At 36.0% G+C, this 24,091-nt stretch overlaps 1 protein-coding gene across 1 annotated transcript; it reads left to right on the plus strand.

Moving 5' to 3' along the window:
- Window positions 1-19,449: 19,449 nt before the first annotated feature.
- Window positions 19,450-21,427, plus strand: LOC125579891. Its single transcript, XM_048743793.1, has 2 exons — window positions 19,450-20,321; window positions 20,569-21,427. Exons 1-2 carry the CDS (start codon window positions 19,450-19,452, stop codon window positions 21,425-21,427), a joined length of 1,731 nt encoding a protein of 576 aa, XP_048599750.1.
- Window positions 21,428-24,091: the final 2,664 nt, after the last annotated feature.

Here is a 24,091-nt window from a genome sequence, read left to right on the forward strand (position 1 = left end):
GAATCACTAATTTATGTAATATTAATAAATATATGAGTAATTTAATCAATTTTTTAAAAAAGTACTATAAGATATTTTGTTATCGGATCAATAGTATCAGATCGCGGGTTAATAGTGAGTTTTTAGGTTTTTACCGGGTTATATCGGATTTTAATTAACAAATTTTTCATTAAATCCGAACAGGATTATATACAATGTATCGGGTCTATAGGTTCAAACATGAATCTAGGTCAGATATGAAAACAAATTTTAAAACTCAAACATTATTATAGAACAGCTACCATATTTCGAACAAATACCATATTTTGAAGAGAAAAAAAAACAAATGATAAAAACCTAAAAACTCAATTGTTATGGTTCGAAATGAAAAATAATGGTAATTTGTAAATCAGTTTTCGATTAATAAATGAAAAACAAACAAACCCGCGCTTTCTAAGCGCGGGTCAAAATCTAGTTAGTAATTATTAGTAAAGAAAATACTCACTACTAAAGAGTATGTAATTTTTAGTAACCATTTTACTCTAAAAGATAGATATTAACATGACAACATGCATAAGATATATAGACAATCAAAATGTATATTATATTCAAAATTTACATAAAAACCATAAATGTAATCATAAAAGCAATCATGAATTTACATGTTTGTTATCGATGATTGCTAGAGTACAACTTATATGGTTCCAAAGGTTGGATCATCAATCAATGTGGATTCGTTCGATGCCAAAATCCGTTCTGTTTTTGGGGTTGACACGGATTACATATTCGGGTTTTTGGAAGTACTGTGATCTAATTCATTTCGTTCGAAAAAATAATTTGTGGAATGTATTCATTCTGTAGTCATTAGGATATTTAGTGTTTGGATATCCAAAATCTATATATATATATTATCCAATCTGTAGAAATAAAGTTTGGATTTAAAATTTAAATAAACTAATAAAAATAATATAAATTAATAATAATGTATTACATAAAAAAATGTTTACTTTACAAAATTTTAGTAACTAAATAATTAATTTAATGAATAAAAATATTGTAAGATTTACATAAATGTAATAATTATATGGTTAATATAATTTTTTGAATACATGTATGTATATATATGCATATAACAGACTGGAGTAGATATCTTGTTTACAAAATATTACTATTTTTGATTTTTAATGATATTGTATATTAGTTTTTTTTAATAGAATATGAATATCGAAATTTTGAAAATCAAATCAAAACGAATAACAAATTGAATCAAATTTTACAGATTTTTTTTGCTCATCTATAGAAGGTTAATTGTTTTTAAGTGTACCGAAAATATACCATCAGCCTCGTCGTCAAAAATTAAAATTGTAAGATCTTGTAAAGTCATGGTTACGTGTGGCAACGAAGGACATAAATATCGTTACCCTTTTTTAACAGTTTCCGATCGATTTTCTAGTTTAATGTATATGATATTAGATATAAGAAATTCAATTGATTTGGTAAAAGATACATTGGGAGAGATAAAGTGTTTAATTAAATATTTCTTTAGTTTTAATGCAAATATTGGTATTTAGTATTAAATTTTATTTCAGATATAAGAGTACTATATATTAACTTATTTATGAATATTTATCTATTGTAACAATATATTCTTGATATGTTTGAAAATTTTCTAAATGATATTTATTGTAAAACTGAAGAAGATTTATATAAAACATTGTTCCAATCAGATCATTGCCCACACAGATGCAGTTTGGAAAAAAACAAATTACAAATCTCGGTTGAATCTTCTCTAACTATAATTACTGAGTGAAAATATTAACGCGAGTGAAAATATTAATGTGAGTGAAAAATAATATTACTCGAGGAATCTTCCCAATTCATGGCTAAAAGCAGCTCCAATGGGAGAGGGGGGGGGGGGTGAGTTTTCTTCCAAAGTTTCTTAATATACATATATGTGTATTTAAATATAAAAATTAGAATCTTTTAGATATTTTTGGTTGAATTTTCAATAATTTTTTAGAAATCCGCAATTAAATATTAATATTTATATATACATACAAATATATATATTAAGAAACTTTGGAAAAGAACTCCCTGTTGGAGGTGCTCGAAAGCTTTGACAATTCCTACAGCTTTATCATACTACATGTAACTGCATGTAAGATTATGACACTTATAAGTTAATCCGAGCATTCAATGCAAGAAACTTTATAAAATCTTTCAAATTATTAATGAATTATCTTGATGTTTATCCTCTTTCCTTTTATTATATCACTCATCATTCCAGTAATACACTAGCGGATTCCTCTCATTGTAATATATTTTAGAGTTCCTTTATTTTATCCAATGGCGGCACCACCTCCAAATCTAGAAAGAGCATATATTGTTGTTACTAATAACAAGCTCATATCCCTAACAAGCTCATATCCCTATACTTTTGGACACTGATGGTCACAATTATGATGTTTGGCCGGTGTTATTTGTAACGGTCCAACCATCCACGGCTAATGGGTATTCTACGCCCGCTTACTCGGCCAGTGGACCCCATTCCGTGCGACGGACGGTGCGTTAATTTTTCGAAAGCTCATTAGTTTCTTAATATACATATATGTGTATGTAATTATAAAAAATAGAATCTGTTAGATATTTTTGGTTGAATTTTCAATAATTTTTTACAAAACCGCAATTAAGTATTAATATTTATATATACATACAAATATATATATATTAAGAAACTTTGGAAAAGAACTCCCTGTTGGAGGTGCTCGAAAGCTTTGACAATTCCTACAGCTTTATCATACTACATCTTACTGCATGTAAGATTATGACACTTATAAGTTAATCCGAGCATTCAATGCAAGAAACTTTTTAAAATCTTTCAAAATATTAATGAATTATCTTGATGTTTATCCTCTTTCCTTTTATTATATCACTCATCATTCCAGTAATACACTAGCGGATTCCTCTCATTGTAATATATTTTAGAGTTCCTTTATTTTATCCAATGGCGGCACCACCTCCAAATCTAGAAAGAGCATATATTGTTGTTACTAATAACAAGCTCATATCCCTATACTTTTGGACATTGATGGTCACAATTATGATGTTTGGCCGGAGTTATTTGTAACGCTCCAACCATCCACGGCTAATGGGTATTCTACGCCCGCTTACTCGGCCAGTGGACCCCATTCCGTGCGACGGACGGTGCGTTAATTTTTCGAAGGCTCATTAGTTTTGTTTACTAACCCTGCAATCACCACATAATTTTCTTGTGCTTTGGCATCACTCGCATGATATCAAGAATTACTTCCAATATGTCACCCATCCTTCGACTAAGCACGCTTAACTCTAGAGTTCTAAACTGATGTGTACCCAAAAAAGTAAAAGCACGTTGGTGACATAGGTAATCAAATCAATTCTCTTAAGTCTTTCCACATATACCATAAATTAGGGTGTTACACTTCACCCCCACTCACAGAACGCAACGCCCCTATTGCGCACCACGACAGGTCTCAAGATGCGTCTCGGGTCATAACCGAGATGACTAACCAAGTCTGATACCATTTGTAACGCTATAACCGTCCACGGATAATGGGCTCCCACGCCTGCTCACTCGACCTGTGGGCCCCATTCTGTGCTATGGGCGGTACATTAATTTTCCGGAGACTCATTAGTCTTGTTTACTAATCCTGCAATCACCACATGACTTTTCTTTGTGTTTTGGTTTCACTCGCACGATAACGAGAATTACTTTTCAACAACCCCGATGCTCAAACTAGCAAAAAAATGATGGATACTAAGTAATATTTTCTGTATATTCTCTGTTTAGAATAGATAAGTGTAATCCATGATTTATAGAAACTGTATGTGCTATATATATCTGGATGTAAATGGAACGTAAACTTCAAGGAAAACAATATTGCTTTCAATTTTATGCAAGGTTTTACCCCCAATAGTTAGGATAGCAAGAAACTCGTAAATTCAAGACCTGGAAATCAATTCAACTTTGTCATCCGACCTTATATATAAGGTTAGGGGCGGCATGGAAAGAAATGCGACACAGATAATTTCAAGAAAACAAAATAAAAATGCATTTTCTTTTGTGGCAACAACAAATCCTGCCAATCATATCATTATCTTCTCCTACCTATCTTTTAATCTTTCTCTTTTTATAAGATCTCAAGATAATGCCGACGTGATCGCTATCTTCATGGATCGTTATTTTCTTTTTTATTTTCGTTATTTCCTTTCTATTATATTTTCGTTATCTTATAAAGCACAATTTTGCATGAAACGAACGCACACGTACCTCACGAAATAACGGTGGACATGGCTAGCCATGATTCATTGATTTGCCAAAAAGTTTGGAGTAAAAATCAATCATAACAATTTAATGGAATTTCACTGTTTCTTGTGAGTTTTTCCATTTTTTTTGAACTGAGGCTTTCTATTAGAGTTTCTCCATTGTGCATTAAGATAATTTTATTGATAAGAATTGGATGATTACGTTGGGTCAATGTCTACTTTTTTTTCTTTCATCTACATGAGGCCAAGTGTTCGACTCCTTCTGTAAATGTATAGTAACTAGAAAATAGTCTAACGTAACGAAACAATTATTCCATGCAAGTTGAAAACAAAACTAAAATTTAAATCAAGAATCTATTCTAGACATAAAAAATATCGATTCAAATTTCAAATTGGAAGTCCGGATACTTTTAAATTTTATAAACGCAAATAACACCAGCGCTGCTCACTTATATATGTATATTCAAGACATGCAAATAGGTTGATGATAAAAATATATTATCAGAAGATATATCTTAAAAAAAAAAGATATACTGAAGAGGAAAAATATATGGAGCGAGAGAATGGCATTTGATCGAGAGTCTGAGAGCAACTACGTATAGTAGAAGAGCCACAATTTATCGTAGTGTCTCCTCTCCTCTTGTTTTGCTTTTATCTTTATTAATTTATTTTTCTATGCTATTCGAATTCTTCTGTCTTCATTAGAGGAAAAAAGTAACAAAAATTTCGTAGAGAAACCATCAAAAAATTAACTATTGTAACCTGCAGCTGGAAATATCTTGTTTTGAATGATTCATTTTGTTATTTTTAAAATCAAGTTCCTTTTGTATCAGACACTTCACCTGGGTTGCGTTTTGTTAATTTAACTGCATGAGAGAAGGTCAGAATAATTTATATGCACTTAACCTAATGTATCAAGCTAATTTATATGCACTTCAACCTAATGTATCAAATAGGCATGGGCATAAAAACCGAAAACCGAACCGGAACCGAACCCAAAACCGAACCAAAGTTTAAAAATAACCGAACAGTTCCTATATTTCTATAACCGAAAATCCGAAACCGAATCGGAAGAAAACCGAGAACCAAAAGGATACCCGAATATCCGAAATACAATTTATATACCTATATAGTATTAAAATTAACAAATATTTTAAAAATATTACTTATAAACAGAATTACCCAAATATTATTTATCTAAAGTATTTAAATTATCTCAATTGCCCTAAAGAACCGAATTACCCCAATATTTTTATCCAAAATATTAAAATTTATCCAAATTACCCGATTTTTTTAATTAAAAAACCTGAAAAGATATGTTTTTGTACCTCCCGAATGTTATCAAAAATGTTATCTTCAGCACTGTGAATTCCTGGATATCGACTTTTATACTCCCGAAAGGTTGTATAAAGAGTATTGAATCTATGTGCTGCCGCTTCTTATGGTCTGGGAACATTGAGAAAGAAGCATAGCTAAAGTTGCTCGGTCAACGGTTTGTCTCCCGAAGAAAGAAGTGGGCCTTGGCCTCAGGAATTTCACTATTTGGAATCAAGTTCTATGCCTTAAGTTCATTTGGCTACTGCTCTCAGAGTCTCCCTCGCTGTGGGTTGAATGGCGCTGGAGAAGACACTTAAATGAGAAGTCTTTCTGGATCATTGAACCTGCGCCTAGTGACTCTTGCGCGTGGAGAAAGCTCCTTGATCTCAGACCCCTGGCTCTCCAATTCAGTAAAATCTTCCTTGGGAACGGGTGGACAACAAGTTTCTGGTTTGATCTTTGGGCCCCTTTGGGGCAGTAATATATGGTGTTTTTGACACCTTCTAACAACGTTTTCCAAAGTGTTTTTTAGTCTTTATTGAGTCATTTTCGAGTCATTATAGATCTGAAGTTGCATTGGATGAGAGGTGGATCACTTGGAGCAAAAGAGGCAGAATAGAGTACAAATTGGATATTTTCACATGGATCAGCCAGGTGGGTGCTTCTAACGAAGCAGAGCAACCGAGTACCTGCTCCAGTGGCAGAGAATTTTAAGGAAACTTCTAATATTTCGGGATTTGCTCTAATCATCCCAATTTTCTCTCCTGCAGCCGCCAGAGACCTGCAATATATGTTTTCTTATTTTCTATTATTTTTGTACAATAGTTTTGGAGGAGAAAACCAGACTTTAGAGCTTTGTACTTTGGGATTTGCTAGTTTGTAAAGGGTGAAGGCCATCTCTCTCGATTTAGAGAAGAATCCCCTGAACCCTATCTCTACTTATTTTGCAATCATATCCATGTTTATTTCAGTCTCTTTCTCTGTGTTTTCTCTGGTTATGGCTGAGTAGCCGATTTGCTTAGTCTAGGATGTTAGGAGATCATAGACTCATGAGCTAAACACAAATAAGGGTTGATGTTTTGATTTTTTCCATTCATGAATACGCTTACTGCCTGCATTAAACTAACCATTTAGTGTTTGAAACTACGTTTAATCTAATCATCAAAAGTGTTTTAGGTTGCTAGAAATATCATGAATGGGTGATTTGTCCATAACCAGCGAAAGTAGATGTTAGGGCAAATTGTGAACTTATCGAATCTGGTCTTAATATTTATCATCTTTCTCTGATTCAAACGACAGTTTAGATATTAGGAATGCACGATAAAAGGATAGATGCCACAAAAGTGGACCGATCTTGATTTGTTGTTCGAGTTTAAAACTTGCTGCGAGTTGTTTTTTGAATAGATGTTTGGCTCATGCTCATTGATTTCCAATTATTCACTCAGACTTAGCTCTCTTAATCATCTGAAAACCCCAAATCAACCCTGTTACTTGATTGTTACGATTCACTGATTTTAAAACCCCCATATTGTTTTAGCTTGATACTGATCCCATAGAAATAAAGTGTGAACTGGTCCTCTGGAATTGAATCTCAAAATACTACATCTACACTATTAGTTTGCAGTAGATAAGACACAATTTTAGTGTATCAGACAACTGTTCGGTTACATAGGCCCAACTGGTCCTAGAAGACTTAGAATCAGGAAGAACGAAATGGTGGCAGATGCTATCTTCGGTTCTACTTGGTCTTTACCACATCCGAGATCCCACGAGGAAGTTGACCTACATGCTTATCTTACAACATTGACTCTTCCATTAGATCCCAATATAAATGATGAACATGAATGGATTTCTGATGATACATCTTTGCGTATTTTCAGGTCCTCTACCACTTGGGAAGTGCTTCGGCCAAGACAAGAGACGAAGGACTAGACTGATGTAGTCTGGTTCAAAGGAGCTGTTCTGAAGCACTCCTTCACAATGTGGACAGCGAAGTATGAAAGGCTCCCTACTAAGTCAAGACTGGCTGGTTGGGGAATGCCTACCTCTGCTAACTGCTCATTCTGCTCAAGATTCGTCGAGACCAGAGACCATCTTATGCTATCATGAAAATTCAGTCAGGAAGTTTGGAGGGATGTTCTTATCAGGTGCCAACCACCACAAACCATGTTCATGCGCTGGTCCGAGCTTCTTTCTTGAATCCGAGCTTCACTGTCAAGAAAGCTAACTCTTCTTCGTAAGCTTGCTGCTCAAAATGTTGTTTTCCATCTGTGGAAGCAAAGGAACAATCTGATTCATAACCATACTTCGCTTCCTCCAGCATCAGTCTTCTATTGCACTGACAAGGAATTGAGAAACATTCTATCTGCTAGAAGACTAAGCAAACAATTCCACTCGCTTATGGTGATGTGGCTCAGATAGTGCTTTATGCTTAGGAGTTAATTTCAATGATCCATCTTGTTTTTATTTTCTTTTTGCCAAGATGGCTCAAACCTAAATCTTCTTGTAAATCTATTTTCATTTATATGATATTAACAGTTTAGCGTGATTTCTAAGGTATTGCGTAAAATAATATTATGATAAATTCTTAAAATAACGATATATGTGAGCCCCAATGATTATACTAACGTAAATTTAGAATATATAATACTTTGTTAACGTGTATTTATAGTAACATTTTACCTATGAATTATATACTTTTAAGGTATTTATTCAACGTAAATTTATAATTAGTTACAAAAAATACGCTGGTACATCTTTTTCCAATTTGTTTGTAAACCCACTTTAAGAAGTTAAAGTAGATTGAATCAATATGGTTTTATTAAGCCCCTGAGCATTTCGATAATCATAATATTTTATATATCAATGGTTAAATAAATATTTTAAAGATTGCTTTTAGGATATAATTAAGCATATTATAATTTGTTTACGCAAAAATGCCATTATACTACTCAAAATTAAGGTGGATTGGGTAACTATAGTGGAATAAACAACCAACAAAAAAAAATTCATATGAAAAGATCGAGTACTTTTAGCTAAATGATCGAGCAGTTTTAGCTAAATGATCGAGCAGTTTTAGCTAAATGATATGCATTTCCATTTTGTCCGCATGAGTTTAGTATACCCTGGAATCTTGAAATCTTCTATTCAATTCTTGTATCTCCTTCAACTCTGTCGACAAATTCGGTCATGCATGAGGTTCCCCTAACACCGTTATCAAGTCCTTACAGTTCGTCATGAAGTGCTGACATGTCGAAAGATGCAACATGCTTTCCATTTCCTAGCATATCACTTACAATCATGCAATGCGGATACTCTTCCTTTTTAATTTTGTATACCCATAAGTTATGTCCCTCCATTGCTATCTTTCCGCATCCATCCACATCAACTAAAGATTGATTTAGAGGGCCAAAAATCATCTATCAAACATATATTCTCTAAGCGTAAGACTTTAGATGTTGTTACTGGTGTTGAGATCGATTCAGTAGTTGGTTCATTTGCTGTGAACCATGATTGAAATTCTCCTTCTGCTTATCTTATCAGCTCAAACGGGTCTCTGTCAATCTCTCTGAGTAATTTATTATTTCGTGCTTTCAATAGATACCAAATTAATGGATATGGGTCTCTGTCCACCTCCAAATCTTCAATACTATTCTTCTGACTAAAAAGATAATCCATGTTAGTGTATATATTGGAAACCGGAAAAATGTTTGGATGAGACGGTGTGGTTGATAAAGCCCACACTTGAAAAGAATGACAGCGGACATTTGAAGATAGTGTGCGTTACAGACTCATCAGGTGTCCCACATCTAAGAAAAAGATTATCACATCGCATATGGTGACGAGCGAAATTCTTTGTGACAACAATATGTCATGTGATCAACTGCGATATAAATTGACCAATGTTTTGAAGAGCATTTAACTTCTAAGCAAAGACTCGGAGTTTTGTGATGCTTGATTATATGTAAACAACATTTTCTTTAGCCTTCGGTATATTTTTTTCCACTCGTATCCTGGGATAACAGTATACATACCACTCTTAATGAAACTCTAGTAATATAAATCACGATTTAGAAATAGGCTTGTGGCAAGCTTTTAAACTTATAAACATTTTTAAAAGCTTGATTTTTTAGTGATTGTAACTTGATTTTATATGATCTTTTTGTCATTAGCATGAATCATGCTGCATGATAAAGAGATTTAAACATCACCCTTTTGATTAGTAAATTTTTCTGTATTTTCCTTCTTCTACTTAATATATAAAATAGATGTTATAATTGTTTTAACCAACGTGGTGGTTTAAAACACGTGACTGGGAAAATTCGGAACATATTATTAGATGATAACTAGTCCACTAAACATCTATGATCATTATCTTTTCTGGAGGAAAAATAATATCATTGTACCAGACTAAGACAGGGATCCTTATCCCTGGATAATATGTATATTTGGAAGACTCGCAATGATAAGCTTTTCAGGAGTATAGATAGAGACCCTTTGGAACTCGTTCGATACGCAGAGAGTGAATGCCAAGCCTGGTTTAACGCAAATGAGATGATACCGCCACAAGTCCGGGACAGCAATAATGATGTAAACCAAGTCTTAAGCTTGGGTAATATCTGCTTGCTAGATGGATCTTGGACAGCTTCTGATCGCTTTAGTGGATGTGGATGAGTCTGGATGGATAGTAGGGTGGACATACAACTTATGGGAACACGAAACTTTACTCGATGTGAATCAGCGTTGCATTCGGAGGTAGAAGCACTGCGATGGGCGATGGAGAACATGCTTCAACACTCGCCGTGCCAGAGCTTTGGAACGGACTGCAAAGAGCTGATCGCAATGATAAATGAACCCCAGAAGTGGCCAAGATTTGCGACAGAGCTGGAGAAGATAGAGACGCTGCAGATTTGTTTTCCGGATTTCAAAATCACCCATGTAGCACGTCTGTGCAATCAGTTTCCTGATTTTTTAGCTAAGACTGCTAGGAGCTTTCATAGGGAGCTACTTTTCATTGGTTGTTCTATTCCGGTCTGGTTACCCAGACCACTTCAAGTTTGAGTAATAGAATGGCCGTTTGACGTCAAAAAAAAAAATCCAGGATCATAAATATTAACACTTCTAAATATTGCCATAAATGATCTCAGAATATAAAAGGAGTACTTTCGAAGGAAATGTGGTGGGTGACATATTTAAAGCAAAGGCTCAAATTGTATGAACTTTCTAAGTAGTGCTTGGATGGTGGATGAGGTTGGAATTTGGAAACGTAACCAATAATGTGTACTATTTTTTTTTATTTTACTTAATTTTTCATATATACGAGTATGTATATTAATGACGCATAGGCACGTGTCTAGGGGTCAGTATTTATTTCTTAAAATGATATCTCCCTCTTTTCCCGAAACGGAAAGTAAAATTTTCTATAGTATTCATCTTTATTAAGAATTTAATAAATGTTTATAATTTAATTTATTTTTACTTTATTATACACATTCTAATAACTTTCCACCGATGAAATTTAATCAATTCAAATATTCTCAATTAATGTACCTCAAAAGTATAAAATAATACCTTAACAATATAGAAAATCTATCTCTGTGGAACAAGAAAAAAATATAAAAAATATTACTTTCGGGAACGGAGGAAGTAAATCATAGGCCTGAGCATTTTATCCGGATCCGAAAAACTGAACCTGATCCGACCCGAAAACCCGAAAATACCCGATCCAAAACTGAACAGAAAATTTACAAGTATCTATTGGGTCCAAAAAAATTCTATCTGAAAGAACTGACCCGAATGGATCCGAACCCGAAAAGAACCGACCGAATAAACCCGACCTGATAAAAACTGATTCATACTAGATTTAAAAACATAAATATCTAAAACTATGATTTTTTGTGTTGAATTTTCTATATTTCATTTTATTATTTAGTTAAAATATATTTTGTTAATAATTTTTGTTATTATTTTTGTAGCATTTTTAAGTAATATGAAGTTTTGAATGTACAGTTTAGAGTTTAAAAATGTTTTATTTTAATTTTTAATAGTTTATCTTAAGTTATTTTGTAAAATTTTAGATATATATAACATATTTCGACTGATGGATTTTTCGAATCTTTTTCGTATCCTAAATATCTGAATCCGGACCCGAAAAGTTAAGGATACTTTACATGTATTTTAAAATCTTTTTTCTTTATGAATCTAAAACACTATTTATACAGAAATAGTGGAACAATTATCAATTATTGTGTGAAGTGGGAAGAATCTATGCGTAGGATAACTAGAAATAACATAATCTTATGTCTTTGTCGTCTGTCAAGAAAAAGAAACAAGTGCATATCTCCTAAAATTTTAATATATGTATCTAAAAATCTATTTGAAATTAAGTCATTAAAAACTAAATTATAAGGTCACACTAGTATTTGAGGTTTGGTACGCAAAATAATTCATCTTCAAAATCTTCTAAAATGAGTTTAATAAAAAGTGATCATGAAGACGAGCAACTCTTAATTCAATTTTGTTGATATAGTTGATATTGGAAGTATAAGTAATATTAGAAATTGTGTTAGACACGAAAGTTGGATGGTTGATGTAGACTTAACAAACTAAAAATTAGATATTAATCGATGATTATTATTATTATTTTTTTGAAAAAAGGCTAATCGATGATTATTTTTGATATTTTTAATTTTTGATAATTATATATATTATTAAATAATTTACGTAAATAACAAAAAATTGTTGTGAACTATTGAAATTGAGTTCAACCTTTAGAAATCATGTTCCTTCCTTCACTAGAGACATAAATGTAACTTTTTTCATGTTCCTAATTATTTTTCAGGGTTAACATAACTTTTTCACATCCACCATGCTTATCCTCATACATAATTAGTCATATTTAGTAATTTTTGTTTTTTTTAATTAACCTGGAGATATTTTGACCAATGGAAGGGTCAAGACTAATCCGAAGCGTTGGTGCAGCCAGCATATGAACGTTTTTCCTGATATTTCACATGATGGAGTGTAGTTTGTTATTGTTTCTGAATTTGATAACTGACATTGGCTGCAGTTGAATTCTTTATTTTTGGAATTTTATGATATGGGACATAATCCATTAATTTCATGATTTTATACCATTTAACTTAAATAAAATGACTCATTCCATCAATTTCATAACTATTCAAAAATAGAAATATTCATAAACACTTTTTTTTTACAATTTTGATAAAAAAATAAATGAAATGAATATATTCCAATTAATTCTATTCATTTTATTTCATCCACTTTTATTCCACTAATTCTATTCATAGTTACCATTATAACTAAAAGGAATGGTCATTTATGGAATGAAATAAAATAAAAAATGGATGAAATGAAAAAAAAACCGGAAATTACAAACGGAATAGTGTATTTCACACATTCCATTCACTCAAAAGTTTTAGAATCCTGAATAAAAGATATTAGGTGTTTTCTTGCAACATGTATAGTAGTAAATTTTAAATATATAGTTTAAAATAAAAAGATTTATTAATATTTTATATTTTATTATTTCCTTACCAATATTTTAACATAAATTTGATTTAATTATATATAAAATTAAGATAAAAATAATTTTTATTCTAAATTATATTTAAGAATATATATATATATATATTTAAACTTATATTCTTAGATAGATTCTTTTATCTATTTCTTTTTGTTAATTATATTAAATCAACTTGTATAAAATTAATAAAAAAATTGATATAAAATTGTATAATAATCAAATATTGAAACTAAACAGTATTTACAAAATTTAGAGATATATAGAATGATACTATGATTAAAATTTATAATTTGAAAAAATTGAAAATTTTAGTAATAAAATTATATAATTTTTAAAAAGAATTAAATAATATTTATGGATTTTTAATGTCATATTTGAATATATTTATTTTAATGATGATAGATGATTTATTACCAAAAATATAAATCAACAATAAATGTAATATATGAGTTATTACCATATTATAAAAAGTTTATCAAAAATATAAATCAACATTAAATGTAATTGTCTATGTCATATTTAGCAATAAACCATGTCATCAATTTTAGTTGTCATGTGACATTTGTTTTGTGAAAGTGATTGTAGAGAGAACATGTGTCAAATCACTTATCCATTAATGTTTAGGAGACATATTTTACAACAATGCTAGATGCTAACCCGCATTTATTTTACAACAATACTAGATGATAACCCGCGCGCATGCGCGAGGTGAGTTTTTTTATACTAATGTTTGTTTATTTAACTGTTTTAACATTTTGCAACATTACAATCTTTATCGATTGTAAAATGATGAATATAAATGTTGGTCTCTTAAATGTACATCGTTGTTGAAGAGTTTAACGTACTACAACTCATTTAAATTATTTTTAAGACTTCATATGCACAAAAAAAAAAAGTTTTATGGTTGACAAGAATCAGAAAAACTAGATAGGCAACATCGATTGTAAAATTGCGAAAGAGAATTTGGTTTTCTGCTCTCGATTTGTTTACTGTTGAATCTCCATAAGTGATTTCGTTTTCTACCTCTATAAAATTGTAATTTCGTTCTCGTTTCTGTTTCACTGATATGACTTTTGTTTCATTTTTAACTTCTTACTAGATTTTGACTCGCACTTTTAAACCGCATGTTATTAAAGTCTTTTTAAATTTTGCACATACATTCAATTTTTTTTTGTCATCAACATAAACATACTCTATGTAGATTCTGCAAACCAAGCTGCTAACTCTGCATCCATATGAACAACAAAAGGCATCCATATGAACAACAAAAGACGTTTGCTTTCTGGGACTCCGCGCCAGACTGTCTGCCTTTGTATTCAGCGTTCGGGGGATATGAATGATCTCTGAGTGAGTAAAACTTCCTTGAAGATTCTTGATTTCGTCCAAATAATTTGCAAATGTCGGCCAATCCTCTGGTGCAGAAACCATCTTCACCAATTGGATACAATCCGTCGCAAACGTAATATGGTATTGACGTAAATTCCTCATGCTTTCCATTACCCAAATGAGAGCTTCCACCACCGAGTGTAGAGGCGAAAGACTTGATCTTGTGTTCCTAGCTCCCATTAGTCCCTCTAAACCCGGAAGCGTACTATACCATCCTTGTCCCGAAAACAAATCATGCTCTTTCCATGATCCATTCGTATAACACCAGCGGCCCGGTATTATGGGTAAATTTATTTCTTTCATTGCTTGGGCTTGGGTTCTTCCACCTGAGGCAGTTGTCTGCGCCTCTGCCCATAGTATATATTCAGTCTCTGCTAGTTTCAAGGTATCTCGAGGATCAACATCAATATTACTAAAGACTTTATTATTTCGATCCTTCCAAATATACCATAAAATCCATGCAAACTGATGATCATCCATGTATGGGGACGCTCTCCAATATAGATAATCTATGTTTGTAAACATAACCGGAGAAGGGAAAGTGAACGGATTCAATGGGACTTTAGAGAGAGCCCAGACTTGAATTGCCGGAGGATATTAAAAAAACACATGGTTGATCGATTCATCGCTAGCTCCACGTCTTGCACATTGAATATCGCTTTGCAAGCCCCTACTCTGCAGATTTTTTTAACTGATATACAGCCCGATAATAACTGCCAGAGAAAATGTTTTATTTTCGGTGGGCAACGTATTTTCCAAGAGTATGCTTTCAAAAGGTTTACTGTAGGTCCAAATACCGGCAGTTGTCTCTCCATATCTGGGTATACTCGTTCCACCTGATAACCCGATTTTACTGTGTATTTTCCATTAAAGGTAAAATGCCATCCATCTTGATCAACCAAACGATGTCTACTTAAAAGTATGGTTTCTATTATCTTTGCATCCTCTGGTTCCATCAGTGACCGAATAACCCGGAAATTCCTTGTGTGGGATGTTGAATGGACATTCAAATTTAAGTGCTGGATTTATTTTAGTTATGTTGGGGTATTTGAAATTATAAGCTTTGATAAAAATTCTGACCGGTGTCATGCTTAATTTTTTATACAACTATTTAACCCTTACATCTTTATAAAATATATATCTATTGTATTATATATATATATATATATATATATATATATATATTAAAATAGAATTCACGTTTTAATTGCAATTTTTATTAAGTATAAACTATATTTTTGTTAAAGAACATACCGTATTAATTTATTTCAGTTAGAAAATATAGTGGTTTACCATTGATATAGGAGTGGCAGAAGATACGAGGATGAAGAGATTCAAATAATAATTACCATAATATTGTCCACGAATGAGAATGATGAGATTCATACAGTTTTGTGTGAACTTGAATGATAATAAGTAATCATAGTCAATGTGTTGAATAGATATAATTGTTAGACGTGAGGTCACTGTTATAAAACGCGCTAGGCGTTCATTACGCATTAGACGACTGTATAGCGCCTAGTCGTATAGACGGACGCCTAAACAGGTATATACGGATATATACTTTTACAAGAAATATAAGTATGAGATTAATATGTATATACATTATTTTTGAAAAAAACTGAACATAAATATATTTTAAATCTAATTTTATGTATAAGTATATAGTTTAACATATATAAATAGTTTAAAATTATTAAAATTAAAACCATTTAATTATATAAAGATGATAGATTTAAAATAATTTTATAACAATTATACTAATATATACAATCATATTAATACATAAAATAAGTAAAAAATAATATAAATAATAACATTAATAAAATATAATAATAATATTAATAGTTCATTTTTTGAATATTAATGCTTAAAATCCCGCCTAGGCATCCGCGTAGACCGGATAATGTCTGCCTAAGCACTGTTCATCCGGATTATATATATCCCCATAAAACATTGTATAACATAAAAACAATACGGTTGACTATCATATGGCGCCTAGACCGTATTTTAGAACACTGCGTGAGGTAGATATAATGCTTTATTAATCAATTTTAGCCACAAAATCATTTTGTAGCATCTATAGTTTCTTAAATTATAGATTGATATAAGTAGTTTCCTAAATTATAAGTAGATTTAAATATTAACAATTGGAAATATTAAATTTAAAATATTACAATTAAATGATAATACAATATAAATACATTTTATAAAATATATTTCTATTTTATTGTATATATATATATCAAAATAGAATTCACGTTTTATAATTAAGGGTTATTCTTTAAATGTACTTCAGTTTTAATAGTATATATGTGAATTTGGTAAATTACATAAGTATCAATTTAAAAAGATGGACATATATAAAAATTAGTTCTACTTCAGATATATATATAAGAATCAATTTTTTTAAAAAAAATCATCGGCAAACTCTATTCACAGGTTTGTATTCAAATCTGTTATGAATTATAAGTACAGACTCGAAATATAAATGTATGTCTAGTATATATTCACCAGTTCGGTTTAAAAATCATCTAATTCCAGAATAACAAAACAAATTACTTATTTTATTAAGCTACGCTTTTGAGGTTTAGTTACTTAAGAGTATACCGATAAAATTATATATAATACTTTACCAATTAGTATATGTAAACTATATATAAACTAAGAACTGTTTGATTTTTTAAATGATAAACAATAAAAGTTATAATAAATAGTTCAAATCTCTCATTCTTACAATTATAATAGTTTTTTTGGCAACAAACATCTATTCTATTACTTAAACTTGAGGTGGTCTAAGTAACCAAACCGGAATAGAACAATCAATAAAACAAAGAGATTACAATAATTACATTTTGCGTCCTTGGGAAGTAGCTTATCTTGAATTCCGAAAAACACAATTGAAGAATTTGAATGACTTCCAGCTCAGTTGAGAAGTTTGACCAAGCTTGTGGGTCCGTTATCATTGCAATCAGGTCCTTACAATCTATCCCAAATCTTTGACATGTTGAATGCTGTAGCATGCTCTCCATTGCCCATTTTAGTGCTTCAAGTTCTGAGTGTAATTGTTGGGGTCGAAAACGGTTATCTCGAAATCAACGGCTAAGATTATCATTTTAGCAAATTCTTCACGAAAGACTTCTCGAAAGAAAGATCGGAAGAATACATATACTTATGGACGAGGGCCTCCGAAAAGATCGGTACGAAAAGAGACAGGTCAAGACCCAAGAACCGGACCGTTCTCACTTGTCCGCCTCAGCACCACGGTCACCTCGCCCATGGGCGAGGACGACCATCACCAAGGTTACCTCGCCCATGGGCGAGGACGACCTGCACCACGGTCACCTCGCCCATGGGCGAGGACGACTAGCACCACGGTCACCTCGCCCATGGGCGAGGACGACCAGCACCACGGTCACCTCGCCCATGGGCTAGGACGACCAGCACCACGGTCACATCGCCCATGGGCGAGGACGACCAGCACCACGGTCACCTCGCCCATGGGCGATGATGACCAGCACCACGGTCATCTCGCCCACAGGAGAGGATGATCCGCGTCCGGTTCATCTCGCCCTAGGGCGAGGACAATCCAATACCGGTCAGTCTGACTCGTTACGACTCTCGTGTCCTCCGTATAGTTGTGATATCCGACTTTTGGATCATATACCTCTCGTTTCGTCTCGATCGGAGTTACTCTCGAAATTTTACGACTAAAATCGAGAAAATCATAGAAAAGCCCGAAGGCCTAAAAACGGCCCGAGAGGATCTAAACGTGTCTAGAGGCCAATCTACGATTTAGAAGGGACCCGAGCCCAATTGGAGTTATGACGGTTTATTCTACTCACGGAAGTAGGATAAATGTTAAGTTTCCGAAGATAAATATCAAGACTCGAGGATAACTACAAAGATCGACGAAAAATGGAATATTCCCAAAAGAGATAAACTTGGGCCCAAAGGCAAATGAGTAAATGGGCCACCGACCTAAAACAACTATATAAGGAGAGCTGGAGTAGAAGAAAAGGGATCCGAGAATTTAGACTTAGAGAATTCCTGCTAGCTTAGGGAACTTAATACTTAGGTGGTTAGACTAGCAAGGCAAGGCTTAGGACGTTTTGCCACCTTTCTGTTCTGCTTTTGTCTAGTTAGCATATCTCTACTCCAGTAGCTCACGATGTCGTCTCTTTCAAGGACAGAGCAACGGCCGACCAGGTCAAACCTCACAACGATTTCCTTGTCATCGAATTGACCATACATGACATCGACGTAGCAAGAGTGTTGGTCGACACCGGATGCTCGGGCAAAATTATCTATAAAAGCACCCTCGAGAGAATGGAAATTGACCTGTGTGCCGTCACGGAAGGTCCCAGTCCAATTTTCGGACTCTCAGGAGACGCTACTATGACCCTCGACTCAATCAACCTCTTGGTTAAAGCTGGGAGCGTCGTAAAAATATAGGAATTCTTGGTCGCCCAACATCGTACAATGTAATCATTGGAACTCAATGGCTGAATTCCATGAGAGCGATCCCATCGACATTCCACCTATGCCTTAAATTTCCGACCCCTCTCGGAGTCGAAACAATTCAAGGAGACCACATGATGTCACAAGTATGTTTCGCCGCTGAGTTAAAAAGAAAGAACTTTGCGATCGAAGCTACCCACAAGAAGAAAAGAAAGCTGACTCTCGACGAGGTCGCCCCAGAACAAGACTCGTAAGTCTTCTGGCAGTCACAGAGGGTTGAAGCTTTAGAAGGGAAGCGCAAACCAACTTGCGAACCGGTAATCTTGGTCTGTCTTGATGAATCCCGCCCAGAACGATGCGTCGAGATCGAAGCGAACCTCTGTGAACCATTGAGAACAGAGCTCATAGCTTGTCTTAAAAAGAACCTCAATACGTTCACTTGGGCCGCGGAGGATATGCCAGGGATCGACATCGGCATAACATGTCACGAACTCAACATTGACCCGACCTACAAACCCGTAAAACAAAAAAGACGGAAGCTAGGACCGGAGCGTGCTACCGCGGTAAACGAGGAAGTTGAGAAACTCCTCAAAGTAGGGTCAATAACAGAAGTCAGATACCCGGATTGGCTCGCCAATCCCGTCGTGGTCAAAAAGAAAAATGGCAAATGGCGAGTATGCGTCGACTTCACCGATCTCAACAAGGCCCGTCCAAAAGATTGCTTCCCACTTCCGCACATTGACCGATTGGTCGAAGCAACAGCAGGGAACAAACTTTTATCATTTATGGACGCCTTCTCCGGGTACAATCAAATCATTATGAATCCCGACGATCGCGAGAAGACCGCATTCATCACCGATCGCGGAACGTATTGCTACAAGGTAATGCCTTTCGGTCTCAAGAATGCGGGCGCTACTTACCAGCGACAGGTCAATCGAATGTTCTCCGAACAGCTCAGAAAGAGTATGGAAGTATACATCGATGACATGCTCGTAAAATCCCTTGACGAACACGACCACGTATCCCACTTGGAAGAGTGCTTCACAAGGCTGAACCTACATAACATGAAACTAAACCCGACAAAATGTAGGTTCGCAGTCTCATCAAGGGTGTTTCTCGGTTATCTGGTCATATGTCGCGGGATCGAGGCCAACCCTAAACAGATAAACATACTGATAGAAATGGTCTCACCAAAGACAAAACGAGAAGTCCAAAGGCTAACCGGAAGGGTCGCAGCATTGAACAGTTTCATCTCACGTTCGACGGACAAGTGTCTGCCTTTCTACGACACGTTGAAAGGGAACAAGAAGTTCGAATGGTCGGAAGAGTGCGAAAAGGCTATCCAACAGCTGAAGCGTTACCTGGCCACTCCTCCTGTTCTTGCAAAACCAGTAGAGGGAGAAGCTCTATTCTTATACATCGCGGTCTCCGCAACAGCAGTAAGCGGCGTTTTGAGCAGTGAAGCACGCAGTGAACAAAAACCAATCTTTTACATAAGTAAAACCTTGCTGGACGCGGTACCCCTTGATGGAAAAACTAGCATTCGCTGTTGTAACATCGGCGAGAAAGCTCAGGCCATATTTCCAATCTCATACCATAGTGATCCTCACCGCCTTTCCCCTTCGCACGATTCTGCACAGTCCGAGTCAGTCAGGACGGCTCGCGAAATGGGCAATCAAACTGAGCGAGTACGATGTCGAGTACCGCCCAAGAACCTGCGCAAAATCTCAGGTGCTGGCGGATTTCTTAGTAGAATTGCCCACGGGGGATATGACAAACATGGAACCAGATTCAACTTGGGTTCTTCACGACGATGGATCATCGTCCAAACAAGGATCTGGAATTGGGATTTGGCTCACGTCGCCCACCGGAGAAATCTTGGAGCAGTCGTTTCGGTTAGAATTCCATGCATCAAACAACGAGGCTGAATATGAAGCACTCATTGCAGGATTACGACTAGCCCATGGGAAGATTTGCAACATCCACGCTTACTGCGATTCTAAGTTAGTCGCAAATCAATACAGCGTAGAATACGAGGCAAAGGACGAAAGAATGGACGCATATCTAAAACTCGTCCAGGACCTGGCCCAAGACTTCGACCACTTCGCCCTCACCAGAATTCCTTGCTCGGAAAACACCCAGGCAGATGCCTTGGCCGCGCTCGCGACAAGCTCGTATCCAGGACTAAAACGGGTAATCCCCATGGAATTCTTTGAACATCCGTGCATCGGACCGCCGGTGATCGCCAATCTGATTAGGGGACAAATCGAAGATGCAGAGGAAATCGAAGATCCACCGGAAGGAAACATGGATCAGTCGGAATACGGTTGCGACAGCCCATGGCTAGAGCCGATCCGAGCCTACATAGTCGACAGAATGCTGCCCGCCGAGAAATGGGCGGCACGATATGTAACGGTTGAGGGAGAAATCTAAAAATGGAGATTCTCCGGCCCACTCATGACCTGCGCTGAGGGAGAGAAAGCGAGAAAAGTGATGGAAGAGGTCCATTCCGGATCGTGCGGAAACCACTCCGGTGGAAGGTCACTCGCAGTCAAAATAAAACGCCACAGTTATTACTGGCCAACTATGATCAAAGACTGCGAGAAATTCGCACGAAAATGCGAAAAATGCCAAAGGCACGCGCCCACCATCCATCGACCTGCGGAGGTCCTCTCGTCCATCTCATCTCCATATCCCTTTATGCGATGGTCCATGGATATCGTCGGACCTTTACACAATTCAAAACAGAAACGCTTCCTTTTGGTCCTTACGGATTTCTTTTCGAAGTGGGTAGAAGCAGAATCCTACGCAAGTATCAAAGACGTACAAGTCGAGAGCTTCGTATGGAAGAACATTATCACCAGGCATGGGGGCCCTTACGAAATCGTAACAGACAACGGATCTCAGTTCATCTCTAACCGATTTGAAGCGTTCTGCGAGAAGTGGAAGATACGGCTGAACAAGTCAACTCCTAGATATCCACAATGTAACGGCCAGGCAGAGACCATTAACAAAACCGTCCTTGATGGGTTAAAAAAGCGCTTAGAAGCCAAAAATGGACGATGCGCAGATGAGCTCGAAGGAGTTCTTTGGCCACATCGTACAACCCCAAGACGGGCTACGGGAGAAACCCCTTTCGCCTTTGTTTACGGGACGGAATGCATGATCCCAGTAGAAGTAGAATTTCCCGGAGTGCGGAGAAGATTCCTTCCTGAACGAGAAGATCTCAACAACGCGATGCTGCCGGACTAACTAGATCTCATTAAAGAGCGACGAGACCAAGCTCTCATAAGAATCCAGAACTACCAGCACGCTGCCGCAAAATACTACAATTCATACGTTCGCCACCGCAGGTTCAAGAAAGGTGATCTGGTTCTGCGCAAAGTCTTCCAAAACACTGCCGAACGTAACGCATGAAAATTGGGAGCAAACTGGGAAGGACCATACAAGGTCATAAAGGTGGTCCGACCAGGATCGTACCAAATCGCGAACATGCAAGATGTCAAGATCCAAAGAACCTGGAACGCGATGCATCTTAAAAAATACTACCACTAATCGCAACGTGGGAACTAAGAACTACGAGATGGCTTGATCCCCGAAAAAAGGGTACGTAGGCAGCTCGCCAAGCGAGTTCAGCTATCCCTCCATCTTAAAAAGGGGGGGGGGGAGTGGGTAATGTATACTCGTATACTCCCACGACTTTCAAAAAACTCGACCTTTTCGATTTTTTTTGCGGAAAAACGCGACCTTACGGTCGCCAATCCCGCTATTCACCAAACGGCCAAAGTGGCAATCTAAGACTCGCTCAAAGCGCCTAAGCAAAATTGATTAGTTATCACACTAAATCCGACAAACCCCCGAACGCTTGTAAAAGAGACATCCTTCAGAAAGCCCGCGAACAAATGCGGCACAAAAGAAAAGGTCAACTTTCGGCTCTGCGAGATGTCGCTACACGCTTAAAGTTAAGATTTTTTCAACATCTACAGAAACGACGTTCTCGTTTTCAAAACAAACTTAGTGCACCTCTAACGGTAAAATGCCTTTAAACTGGCATCATTTCTTTGTTGCTGATCACACCAAACGAACCCTAACGTCCTAAACAGACATCAGCCGCCCTCGAAAGGAAAGGCTCTCTTACATCCGACAAGGATACCATAGCGCGCTATACAAGAAATCTGAAATTTTGGTCAGCATCTCCAAACGACCTTTGGAGGTAGCTCGATTCGTATCAAGACAAGTCGTATAAGCCGATAACAATTCGTGGACTTTATATCGGTACGAATCAGCTTAAAATCGCAAACAGGCAAACGAAAGCCGACTTGTCTTCGCATAGCCTCAGTCCGAGAGTAAACCGAGGTCTTGCCCTAAATCCAACCTAGCTGGATCTTGACATCTCAAAGGCATAATATCAACACCCTGATATGAGATCCCAAAACTTGCTTCTTCACTTAAATCTGTACGTTTTCACGAGCCTTCGCATAAAGCAGAAAACCATGTAAACTCGCATACTCAACAAACGATGGATACAGTGATCATCCGGGGGGGGGGGGGGGGAATGAGACGACAACTCATACCCTCGCCCTCTAACTTTGAAAAACAGAAGTTCTCCCAATTTATTACAACCGAAATTTTTTATAGATTGAGCCAAGCATCTTACAAAAAGCCCTATCAAGGGCAGAGATTCGAAGCCACCGAGGGCCAGTCCTGCATCATACAAATTACGGCCTCATGAACAGGCCAAAACAAAACAAAGAAAATCCCCGAAAGGATCGTTACCCTAGGCATTCCTCGGAGCACCGCCTTCATCCTCAACCTCATAGGAACTCGGGACCGCATCGCCATCACCTCCCTCAGCCACTTCACCGTCACCTCTCTCGCCTTCTTCGGCCGCACGGCCTTGCCCTTCGGTCTCTTCCAAACACTGCGTGAGGGTGCACTCAGATTTCAGGAGAGAGAGGATCGAATCAAAGTCACCTTCGGAGGCCATCAGTTCCTCCTTATGAGACAGTAGCCTGGCCTCTTCAGAGTCTAGAGTCGGAACTGCTTCGCCTTTGAGTAGCTGGATCTCACTTAGACCTCCCTTGATGCCCGCCAGGG

The sequence above is a fragment of the Brassica napus genome, chromosome C1, assembly GCF_020379485.1.
Source record: "Brassica napus cultivar Da-Ae chromosome C1, Da-Ae, whole genome shotgun sequence".
Taxonomy (NCBI): domain Eukaryota; kingdom Viridiplantae; phylum Streptophyta; class Magnoliopsida; order Brassicales; family Brassicaceae; genus Brassica; species Brassica napus.

Excerpts from the sequence above, each read along its gene's own strand:
- LOC125579891 (XM_048743793.1), top strand. The coding sequence starts at position 19,450 with ATGCCAGGGATCGACATCGGCATAACATGTCACGAACTCAACATTGAC. Across the intron at positions 20,322-20,568 it reads AAGTTCGAATGGTCGGAAGA|GCCATATTTCCAATCTCATA; the intron begins GTGCGAAAAGGC and ends GAGAAAGCTCAG.